General features: G+C 43.4%; 1 protein-coding gene across 2 annotated transcripts in view; it reads left to right on the top strand.

Moving 5' to 3' along the window:
* LOC102183842 (ATP-binding cassette sub-family A member 17) overlaps window positions 1-12,383 on the top strand; it is an 84,741-nt gene that overhangs the window by 50,524 nt on the left and 21,834 nt on the right. For both annotated transcript variants that reach the window (XM_018040917.1, XM_018040918.1), the window contains 5 exons: window positions 6,148-6,310; window positions 8,681-8,984; window positions 10,046-10,319; window positions 10,484-10,688; window positions 11,231-11,450. In XM_018040917.1, the coding sequence (XP_017896406.1) occupies window positions 6,148-6,310; window positions 8,681-8,984; window positions 10,046-10,319; window positions 10,484-10,688; window positions 11,231-11,450 (1,166 nt within the window). The remainder of the gene's footprint in view (window positions 1-6,147; window positions 6,311-8,680; window positions 8,985-10,045; window positions 10,320-10,483; window positions 10,689-11,230; window positions 11,451-12,383) is intronic.

The raw sequence follows: 12,383 nt of genomic DNA on the forward strand, positions 1-12,383 counted from the left end.
CATTGTGTATTTTAATCACCTTTTTTAAGTTCACAAAACATTATTGTTTTGTCAAAGACAGTGGTCATTTAAATTCATATACATATTCAGCTCTTTCTGTGTTTTTTTTCCTTGTGCTTCTCAGACTTTCCTTCTGCCTGAAGTACATTCTGTCCCACGTCCTTTACTGTTTTTATGCTGATGCCAAAGGCTCTCAGTTATTTTGGTCTGAAAATGATTTTGTTTCTCATTCTTGAAGGATATTCTCCTTACCCGTTCTTTTGCATTCATTCATACTGTAGCTACATATTTTAGATGTGTTTCTTATGAATGGAATATAGTTGGAGTGTAAAAACCATTCATTTGTATATCTTTATCTTCTAAGTAGTTCTGTGTTGTTGTTGTTCAGTTGCTAATTCATGTCCAGCTCTTTGCAACCCTGTGTACTGCAGCATGTCAGCCTCCTCTGTCCTCCACTGTCTCTTGGAGTTTGCTCAGATTCATGTCCATTGAGTCAGTGATGCTATCTGACCATCTCATTCTCTGCTGCCTCCTTCTTTTGCCTTCAATCTTTCCCATCATCAGGGTCTTTTCTAGTGAGTAATAAACTTCTAATCCATTTAGTTTTAAATCTGTCATATTGCTCAGTGTCTTCTATTTATCCCATCAATTCCATATTCTCTTGTTTCCTTTCTAGTCTTTGGAATTGATTTAGAGGGTTTTTTGTGGGTTTTTTTTTTTTTTTTGCTTTATATTTTCTCCTCCGTTAGTTTAGAATTTGTACGTTATCTTGCTCTTCTCTTATTGGTTATCCTAAGATTTCAATGTGCATTTTTAGCTTATTAAAGTGTACAAAAAACTAGCACATTTACTGCATTCCAGACAATGCAATCTATAGCACTCTTAAATTCCATTTGTTCCACTTTTGTTATGTGGTATTTATTCAACTATTTCAATTCTGTGTATATTTAAAAGTCTATAGCACATTACTGTTTTTTTGTGCAATCAGCATTCATTTAAATTTAGCACGTATTTACCCTTTACATTGTTCTTACACTCTTAAGCATCATTCATCCTTAAGCTTCCATCTCAGGCTATTTTCTGCCCAAACAATATATATTTCCTTTAGTGCAAATTTTCTGATCTGATGAAGTCTCAGAGTTTTTGTTTGCCTGAAAATATATTTTTGGCCTCCATTTTTAAAAGAATTTTCCCTTGATACAGAATTTTACATTGTCAGGGGTTGTTTTTAATACTTCTACAATGTAATTCTGATTTCTTCTTCTTAAAACAGATTTGTTGGGGTATAATTTACATACTGTAGCATTAACCAGTAATTCATACCAGTTTGATAGCTTTTAGTAAATTTATGGTGGGACCATAAGCCAACAATAGAACATTTTCATCACTCTGGAAAGATCTTTCATGTTCATTTGCAAATATTCCAAATATTCCTGTTCCCATTTCTAGTCCAAGGAAACCACTAGTCTACTTTCTGTCTTTATATATTTACCTATTATGGACATTTCATAAGAATGGAATCATTTGGATTCATATGTAGAAAATCATACAGTGTGTATTGTATGTCTGGCTTCTTTCCCGTAGAATAATTTTTGGAGGTTCATTCATGTTGTAGCATGTATAATAAATACTTTGGTTTTTTATTGCTGAATAGTTCTCCGTTATATGAATAGATCATTTTTGCTTATTCCTTCCATTCTATTGTCTTCTGACTTCCATATATCCACTGAGATGTCAGCTGCTAGTATTATTATTATTCTTTTAATGCAATCTGTCCTTTACCTCTGGCTGCTTTTAATATTATTTTTTCTTTCTCTTAGGTTTTCAACATTTTTACAGTGATATGCATTTGTGTGGTTTTCTTTGTGTTCTGCTTAGGATTTTTACCGCTTTTCACATTGTGGTTTGCTGGTATTGGTCAGTTTTGAAAAATTCTCACCTAATCTCTCTTCTGATCCATCCTCTCTTTCCATTCTTACTGAGACAGCTACTTAGACATGATATTTCCCTTTCAGGTGTCTCATGTCTGTTATGCTCCTTTTTTGGCATATTGATTATCTATTGGTGCTAGCAAATTACTGTGAAACTTAGCAGCCTTGAAACAACAAACATTTGTTACCTCACAGTTTCTGTGGGTCAGGAGCCCAGGAGAAAGTAGGTAGGAGATTCTGGCTCGGATCTCTTTTGAGGTGGTTGGAAATGGCAACCCACTCCAATTTACTTGCCTGGAAAATCCCATGGACAGAAGAACCTGGTGGGCTACAGTCCCTGAGGTCGCAAAGAGTCGGACACAACTGAGCGTCTGAGCATGAGCATGTAGTCAGGTCTCCAGCTGGGGCTGCAGTCTCTACAGGCTCACCTGGGGAAGGATCCACTTTCACATTCACTCTTGTTGTTGCTGGCTGGCCTCAGTTGCTCATGATGTGGGCCTCCCCACCCAGGGTGCTGGAGTGACCTTGTGATATGGCAGTTGGTATCCCCCACAGTGAGTGATCAGAGAAAGATGACCAGATGGAAACCATGTTCACTTTGTCGCCTAATCTTGGAAGTGTCATTTTATCACGTTTGCTATATTCTATTTACTAGAAGTTAGTCACTAGGTCCATCTCACAGTAAAGGGGAGAATATTAGCACAAGTAACAAAGGGAAAATAAACAAGAAGAACTATATCAAAATAAAGCTTCTGCACAGCAAAAGAAGTGATCAACAAAATGCAAAGGTAACCTACTGAATGGGAGAAAGTATTTGCAGACACGTATGATAAGCGGTTAGTATCTAAAATATATAAACAATTCATACAATTCAATAGCAAAAAAAGCCAATTTCTAAATAGGCAAAGGACCTGAATAGACTTTTTTCCAAAGAAAATATTCAGATGGCCAACAGGTACATGAAAAGGTGTTCAGCATCACTAATCATTAGGGAAATGCAAATCAGAACCACAATGAGCTATCACTTAACACCCATTGGAATAGCAGAGAGACAGGAGATGACAAGTGTTAGCAAGGATATGGAGAAAAGAGAACCCTTGTATTCTGTTGGTGAGAATGGAAATTGATATACAACCACTATAAAAAGCAATATTGAAATTTCCTCAAAAAAATTAAAAATAGAACTATCATATGATCTGGTTCCACTTTATGGGTATATATCTAAAGGAAGTGGACTCACTACCTCAAACATGTACTGCCATGTTTATTTCAGCATTATTTACAGTGGCCAAGTTGTGGAAACAACCTAAGTGTCCATCAGCAGGTGAATGGATAAAGAAGATGTGATTGATGAACATACACACACACACACACACACACACACACACACACACACACACTGTTTGGCCATAAAAATCTTTTTTTAAAGAGGAATCATGCCATTTGCAACAACATGGATGGGCCTTGAGGGCATTGTGCTCAATGAAATGTCAGGCACAGAAATACAAGCACTATGTGATCTCACTTAAATGTGGAATATAAGAAAAATAATTCACAGAAACAACAGATCTGTGGTTGCCAGAGGTTGGAGGCAGGCTTCCCTGATACTTCAGTTGGTAAAGAATCTGCTTGCAATGCAGGAGACCCCAGTTTGATTCCTGGGTTGGGAAGATCTGCTGGAGAAGGGATAGAAATACCCACTCCAGTATTCTTGGGCTTCCCTTGTGGCTCTGCTGGTAAAGAATCTGCTTGCAATGTGGGAGACCTGGGTTCGATCCCTGGGTTGGGAAGATTGCCTGCAGAAGGGAAAGGCTGCCCACTCCAGTATTCTGGCCTGGAGAATCCCATGGACTGTATAGTCTATGAGGTCTCAAAGAGTGAATACAACTGAGCAACTTTGGCTTGCTTTCACTTTCTTCAGAGGCTGGAGACAGGGGTGTGGTAACTGGATGAAGGTGGTCAAAAGCTCTAACCTGCCAATCACATGGTTTTGGTTCCCCTGGCAACCAGACCCCATCTCAAGTCACCATGACAAAGGACACTCTTATGGCTCTCTTCACTTAGAAATTTGCAAGAGTTTTAGGAGCTCTGTTCCGGAACCAGGACAAAGAACAAATCTATATTTCTTAGAAATAACAATAATCACAGAGGGAAATAATAAAACCTATGTCCTCATGATTTGGTTACATTTTACTATGATCAGTGCTCTTGAGGTTATTTTTACATCTACTTACACTGTGTGATGGAAGCATTATGTTGACAATTTGAAATCAATACTGGTGAGAGTATTTACAACATGAAAATTGGTAAACACTATAAATTGGAGTTTATTTCTTTGTTGACTGTCTAGATTTAGAAAGTCATGACTGAGAAAATGTTAATAGTGTGAATTAAACTTCAAAGTATGTCCTATCTGAAGCAATTTCATTAATAGAATTTGAGGAAATACTCTGAGGTTTTTAAATATGTTATTTAGTCCAATAAAAACGTTACTCACCTTGTGGATGAATGAGTGAAGTTTTGACATAACATCTTTGTTGTTTCAGTTTTGTCTTAATCATTAATGTTAATTAAAACATCAACCAGTGTTTTTGTCCAAACTACACTTAGAGAACCACACACCACTGCCTCCTTTCCGCTGCCACATGAGGGCACTATCCTGTGAGTGGACCAGACCCTCTGGCCCCAGTCCAGCCTTCAGACAACTGTAGCCTGGCCGAGAGCTGGACTGCATCTGCAGGAGAGACCTTGAGGCAGAGCCACTCAGCTGAGCCGCCCCCAAATTCCTGACCCACTGGAATTGTGTGAGATTGTAAATGCTTACTGTTGTTTTAAGATGCTAAGTTTGGGATAATCTGTGTCACCGCAGTAAATAACGGTTCATTTACTGTCCTTTGCAGAACTGTGCTGGAGGGAAAATGAACCAGTTTATTGAATTATATTCTTGTGACAAATTCCCAGCAATGGAATAACTAGCTCAAAGACTATGAGTAAAAGTATGTTTTTTGACCTCATACTTTGCTGAATTTGACCCTGAACAGGGGTTCTGCAAACTTTTTTCTAAAGGGTCAGATAGTATACTCTTTAGGCTGTGTAGGCTTGGTCGCATAATCAAGGGTATTGTGTTGTTGTTATTCAGTTACTGAGTTGTGTGTGACTCTTTGCAGCCCCATGGACTGCAGCACGCCAGGCTTCCCTGTCCTTCACTATCTCCTGGAGTTTGCTCAAATTCATGTCCATTGAGTTGGTGATGCTATCCAGCCATTTCATCCTCTGCTGCCCCCTTCTCCTTTTGCCTTCAGTCTTTCCCAGCATCAGGGTCTTTTCTAATGAATCAGCTCTTTGCATCAGGTGGCCAAAGTATTATTACAGCTTTGATAAATACTTTAGGCTGTGTAGGAATGGTCACATAACAAGGGTATTATGTAGGCACTTAATTAACCATGTAACAGCAATTTACAAATGTGAAATCCTTTCTGAGCTCGTCCCATACCAAAACAAACCTTGGGCTGGATTTGGCCCACTGGCCATAGTTTATAAACCCCAGACCTGGAGTGTCAGAAATGCCACCTTTTATAATTTATAGTTTTGCTCATAAAATACATATTTAGTGATATTATATTTTTGTTTTAATTTGTGTGTGGTATCTTTTAAGGAAAATAATGAAATCTATTCAAGCTAGCGTTGCCTCAGTTATTTGGAGAAGCTATTGGTCAGTTAATTCAGTTGTTAGTTCCTTTTTAAGCCCTTTCTAGTCAGTATACTGGAGAAGGCAATGGCACCCCACTCCAGTACTCTTGCCTGGAAAATCCCATGGATGGAGGAGCCTGGTAGGCTGCAGTCCATGGGGTGACTAAGAGTCGGACATGACTGAGCGACTTCACTTTGACTTTTCACTTTCCTGCATTGGAGAAGGAAATGGCAACCCACTCCAGTATTCTTGCCTAGAGAATCCCAGGGATGGGGGAGCCTGGTGGGCTGCCGTCTATGGGGTCGCACAGAGTTGGACACGACTGAAGCAACTTAGCAGCAGTAGCAGCCAGTATACACTTGCCAACAGTATGTAATCTTGGTGTGGCTTTTTTTCTCCTCATTGTTTGTGTCCTAACTTATTTTTTTCATATCTTACATGACTTTCATTCTTTAAATCTGAACAAAATGGAATGTGTTGTGATTTTGAGAGTTCTCATTTCTTTGTGCTTTTGGTTTGGTTTAGGGTTAATAAGCTGATGGATTCTGACATAGACTTGCAGATCATCAAGCTTCCCTCCTTCCATTCGCATCCACTGGTGAGCAGGGTTCCTGTCAACAGGATTAAACGTCTTCATTCAAGGATTTTCTCAATACCATCCGGCCTACCCATCCATCCTAACACTGGGGTGAGCAGATACATCAAATGCAGGAAGCAGGTTTCTGTTTCATTCCTGGAATCATGATATTATTCTGTCAAGATATGAATGTCAACCTTTAATAGGGGTTTAAGGAAAACTGTGCAGATTTTAGACATAAAAGATTGGCTCTGCTGGATTTCAGGAATACCGTGCTCTTTGCTCCAGTTGAAAATCAGAATGCTGGTGTTTTTTCTGACCAGGATCAACCCAATGAAAGGAAGTATCAGAAAAGCTCATAGAAAGGGAGTGGCCACTTCTTTCACCAGAAAAAAGAAAGAGTAAAAGCACTAGATCGAGCTTCCCTGGTGGCTCCGTGGTGGAGAGCCCATTTGCCAGCACGGGAGAACAGGTTCCATCCCTGACGTAGGAAGATCCCCACATGCTGTGGAGAGACTAAGTCTGAGCACCGCAACCACTGAGCCTGCACTCTAGAGCTTGGAGGCCACAACTACTGAAGCTCAAGTGCCCTAGAGCCCATGCTTGGCAACAAGAGAGGCCACCACAGTGGGAACCCCGTGTGCCACAGCTGGAGAAGGGCCCCAGCTGTCCTCGGCTGGAGAAAGGCCCACACAGCAGCAAAGACCCAGCACAGCCAAAAACAAATAGATAAGCATTAAAAAAAAAAAAGAAAGAAAGAAAGAAAGGAATCAAGAGACTTAGCTTTTAAAAAAAGGCATTAAATCTGCTGTCCAAAAAGCATATTTAACCTTTCTTATTAGTCTTTCACTATGAAACAGATCATGCATGGTACCACCTGAAATTTAAAATTTTTAAGATTTTTTTTAATGTGGACCATTTTTTAAATTCTTTACTGAATTTGCTCTGTTTTCTATTTTGGTTGTTTGGACATGAGGCGTGTGGGATCTTAGCTCCCTCACCAGGGTTTGAACCTGCACTCCTTGCAATGGAAGGTGAAGTTTTAATCACTGAACCACCAGGGAAATCCGTAATTAAAAAAAAAAAATTCTTATGAAATACATGGACAACCTGTATTTCATACAGGTTTTAATGCTTAAAAAAGAATGTTGATATACATTTTACTTAGTCGTCTTGATTTAGCTATCTATGAGATATATTACAAAATAATGAGATTGGTTTTCTTGGATTGCATGCATGCATGCTCAATCACTTAGTCGTGTCTGACTCTTTTGTGACCTCATGGCCTGGAGCCCACCAGGCTTCTCTGTCCATGGAATTTCCCAGACAAGAATACCGAAGTGGGTTGCCATTTCCTCCTCCAGGGGATCTTCCTGACCCAGAGATCAAACCTGTGTCTCCTGCGTCTCCTGCATTAGCAGACAGGTTCCTTTCCACTGAGCCACCAGGGAGCCTTTTCATGGGTTAGTGAAGAGGACTCACTGTTTCATAGTCTTACATCACCTGTTCAAGGGGAAGCTGCCATCCATGGAGCCCCTAGTTGGAAAGGGTCTTGGGGGTTATCTATAGACCAGTGCCTGTCCTACACAGAAGGCTCTTCTCCAACCCCAGGAAGGATCTATTCAGCCTCTACTTGGCCAAGCTTTGCTTTTGGAAACAACTCCAGAACCTTCCCAGGAAGTATTTCTCAGAGCACCACCTCCGGCAGGGTGATAGCAATGCCTTTTGGTGAATGCTTGAGAGGAAGGAGCTTCAAATCCAAATGTGGGAGACGTGGTGGGTGCTTGGGAGAGGCTTTCTGGGGTGTTTTGGTGTTTGGTATTTGGGAAACCTGAGGCTTGAAGGCCCCAGCCCACCCAGCTAGCGCAGCGCCAGTGAAAGAGAAGCTGATGGGAGCCTGTGGCGCCGACCTCCACAGCCGCCACCTCTGGGCCCAAGGCTGAATCTTGGCATCCCAGTGCACATGCCTGCATGCTTTGATATTCACTGTCGAAGCCCAGGGACCTCTCTGTGCGTGGCCTGCATCCCTCCACGGGTGCATCTGTGGGTGCATTACTAGAAGTGCAGTCTCTTCTCTTTGACTGTGTGGATGTCGAATTAAATTTATGCATTCAGCTCATTTGTTTTCTAAAAAAGTAATATCAAATTAAAATGCCAGCAAGCAATGGCATTTCCCTCCCCCTGTATCCTCATCAACGTAAAATTTTTGCCAATCTGACAGGTGAAAAACAATGTATCCTGTTTACATTTGGTGTCTGTTTAGACTTCTCTTTCAAACTCTTTCCAATCTGTGCCTTCTTTTTCTACCATTAAATGTTAATCTAATAATTGAGTCAAAGAATTTTAATTTGAAGCAATTTTTGACACAATCAAAATGTTAGACATAATATGAGAGAATACAGTTGAACACGAGCCGCTTCACTGCCTGCCAGCTCCTACCTGTGACCATGGTAATGGTATGTCCTTTTTTTTAAATTGTAGTTCAGCCTTCTCTGCCAACAGTTCTATGCCATGTTCTTGAAAAGGGCTACTTATTCTTGGCGCAACTGGATCATGATGCTGTCAATACAGATCCTGGTGCCTCTGGTCATTCTTAGCATCAGCCTCTCATTCCTCAACTTCGATATAAGCATGGACAACAGCCCATTGGAGCTGACTCTAAAATCATATGGTCAAACTATTGTTCCATTCTACATTTCTCCGAACTCCAGGCTGGGTCCACAGCTTCTAGACCATCTGACAGATGTGCTTATGGCTGAGGACCAGAATCCTCTGGAGCTGCAAAGTAAGTACCAGGCCCAGGAAAACGGGGCAGGAAGCAGGCCCATTGCTCCCTGCAGTGAAGCCATGTGCTTCTAGGCTACGTGATGCTCTCTGAAGTCAGAGTGTGTGGCTAGAAGGCCCTTCTAGGGAAGGCCGTAAAAGGTGGGGATAGTCCTCTAAGAGAGCCAAGTCCTTGCTTCCGAGATAGGCTGTCAGTGGAGAAATGGACTATTTATTGATCCTGAGAGACCCAGACTGAAAGACTTCAGCATGGTTGCCCCGGTGAGCAGGGGCCAGGGATAGTGCTGTGGAAGGCCATGGCACTGTCATCTCTCATTGTAAGTTTTGTATAATTATTTGATTTTTAAAATTATATTGACGTGTTATTTTAATTTAAAATGAAAATTTTAAGGATTCATTTTTAGTAAAGTACAAGAGATCAGCTGCAGAAATGGTTGGGATTGTAGTGCCTTGCCTCTCCCAACCTTGGTTTCCTCACACTGTCACCGGAGGGTCCAGGGGAGTGCCCATCAAAGGTGCTTCGCACTGCAACACTGGCACTCAGTAACCCTCAGCCACCAGTACAGTGATCATTCCAGCTTAAAAATTCCAGGGTTCTTGGTCAATCAGCCTGTGTGCTAGAAGTGTGGTGATGAACAGCTCTCAGAGAGCTCCTAGCCCAGAGGTCTTGTGGATAAGCAGTAGTACAGAGGAACAGTCCGTGATGGTCACATAGACATAGCTCAGCCTCAGAGGGTCAGAGGGCGTGCCTGAGTTCAAAGCCTGTGGTGTGACTGGGGGCTGCACAGCAGGGAAGCCTGAAAGATGCCTGGACAAGACTTCACTGCTGCTCCAGTCAAGGAAAGGAAAACTTTTCTTGAGGCCCCAGGCCTGAGGGGCTCAGGCAGGAGGCAGCCCTGCAGGCCAAGTGGATGACTGGAAGTCAGGGTACTGCCACGATGGGAGGACCCCACTGGGGATATGTGTGAGGCTTGGTGAGGAGAGAGACATTCAGGAGGAGCCGCTGTCCTCCCTGCCTCTCGAGGCCTGGTGCGACCCGCTCAGTGGTCTGTTTTCTTCCAGGCCCAGTGGAACCATTCCTCCTGAAAAAGTTGGAGGAGGAGCCTGAGGTCTTTGACCAGAACTACCTGGTAGCCATTTCTTTTGATGACGTGGGGAACCACACCATCGTGACAGCACTGTTCAATAACCAGGCGTACCATTCCACGGCCCAGGTGCTGGCGTTGGTGGATAACATCCTGTTCAAGTTGCTTTCTGGGCCCAGGGCATCCATAACGGTACTGAACCACCCTCAGCCTCAGTCGAGCATGGAGATCGCGGAGGACATCTTGTATGAGTATGGACAGCTTTCCTTCCTCCTCGCTAAGCTGCTCCCTTTACCGCCAGCTTTCTCCCTTTTTGTCTCTTTGTTTTAATTACAAATTGTTATTTTGGAATATGGTTGCTTTGACCGGTTCTACTTAAATGACTGCCTCTCTCTTTATATCCTGCCTTTGACAGGGGCCCTAAAGGACATTATCTTGTCATCAACTTGCTTTTTGGAATGGCTTTCCTTTCGAGTTCCTTTTCCATCTTGACAGTCAAAGAGAGAGGCCTCAAGGCCAAGCAGATCCAGTTCATCAGCGGCGTCCACGTGGCTACGTTCTGGCTCTCATCTCTGCTGTGGGACCTCCTGTCCTTCCTTGTCCCCAGCCTGCTGCTGCTGGTGAGCTGCATTGTGAGGGGCCCCTCCCCCCAACCCCGTGTGTCCAGGGGACTGACCTTGGGGCCCCTGCAAAGAACCGGGACCCAACCAGAAGTCTAAGCTGGCAGCTCCGCCCCTGATGGGCCACATGGCTGTGAATGCAGCTTCCTCGCTGACCCTCAGTGAAAGGCGGTTCCTGTCCCAGTGTCGTTAGGAGCAGGGGCCCTGCTCTGGGGCCTCTAGGTGGTGACTTCCCCAGAGTTGCTGCCTCAGGCTGGTAAGACAGTGCCCTGGGGACAGATGTTTAAGTTCCAGAAGTAGCCTACCAGGGCCCTGAGGGGTGCAGCCTGGAGCACGTCCTCCCTGGTTCTGCTTCTGTGCTCCTCCTCTCACTGCACTGGTGTCCCCTGCACGGCCAGAGGAGTGAGGGAGGGGCGGTGCTGCTGGAGTCCTGCCAACACCTTGTTTACCTTAGAAGAATAAGTTGAGATTATTATATCCTTTCTCTCATGCTTAGGCCTGAGTCTTAGTGACTTTTCCAAATTCTGCCCCACTTTCCCCAGGTGGTGTTTCTATACTATGATGAGGAGGCTTTTACACACGAGGAGAATGTCCCAGCTGTCTTCTTGATGCTGATGCTCTATGCCTGGGCCATCATCCCCTTCATCTACCTGACCAGCTTCTGCTTTGACAATGCGGGGAATGCCTGTGTCAAACTCATCATCATGCTGACCTTTCTGAGCATTGGCCCCTTTGTTCTTGTCTCGGTCACAAGTGAAAAAGGTGAGGCCCATCAGGTCTACACATCACACAGCTTTAACCCTCCCTCTGGCAGCCACACAAGTCGTGCCTGTGAGAGCATATGTCTGTAGGGGCCTGCATGAGGCTCTTCTCAGCAGTGGTCATTGGAAGAGCCCCAAACCGTCAGTGTTGCAGACATGCACCCCCCAGGGGACAGACACTCAGCACAGGCCGCAGTGCGGACAGACAGCACACTGGGTGCTGCCTGGACGACGCAGCCCTGAGCTCGGGGCTGGGCGTCCACTGCACAGAGACCAGAGGGGACCTGGAGTGATGGGGACAGCCGTATTGTGATTGAGATGTTGACTACATGGGCAAAAATACTTGTCAGAATCATCAAACTATCCACTGGTGATCACGCACTTCAATGAAACAGACTACTCCTCAGTTTGAGAGAAGGTAATAAGAGACTTCTGTAGAATTCCATGAAGAAGAAAAACTTTGGAAACAAGAAAGATCTGATTGCCAAAACAAGAATTTAGCAGAGGGGTTGGAAAATAAAGACAATGAATTTTCCAGAAAGTAGAACAAAAAGTTAAGAGAAATAGAGAAGTTGAGAGAAAAGGCAGGTAAGGTGACGGTAAATGCGGGAGATGCTCTTTGTATTCAATCACTAAGCCTTCCAGAAAGAGAAAACAGGAAATCAGGTTGAGGAAACTACCCAAGAAACAAAATTTCCCAGTGAAAAAAGCAGACTTCAAGACTGAAAGGATTTATCAAATGTCCAACACTGAATGAAGAGAGACCCAAACACTTCCTGAAAGACAGAGGTTTCTGTACTGAATTCTGTCGTCATGCAGATGGGGGGACAGAGCAAAGACTACTTCAGCTGGGCAACAGCGGTCAAACCCATAGCCCACTTTCTTGGAAAGGTAGTCAGGGATCTCGGCCAACAACGTGCAGGAGCGAAGCGAA

Source organism: Capra hircus, chromosome 25 (genome assembly GCF_001704415.2).
Source record: "Capra hircus breed San Clemente chromosome 25, ASM170441v1, whole genome shotgun sequence".
NCBI classification, from domain to species: domain Eukaryota; kingdom Metazoa; phylum Chordata; class Mammalia; order Artiodactyla; family Bovidae; genus Capra; species Capra hircus.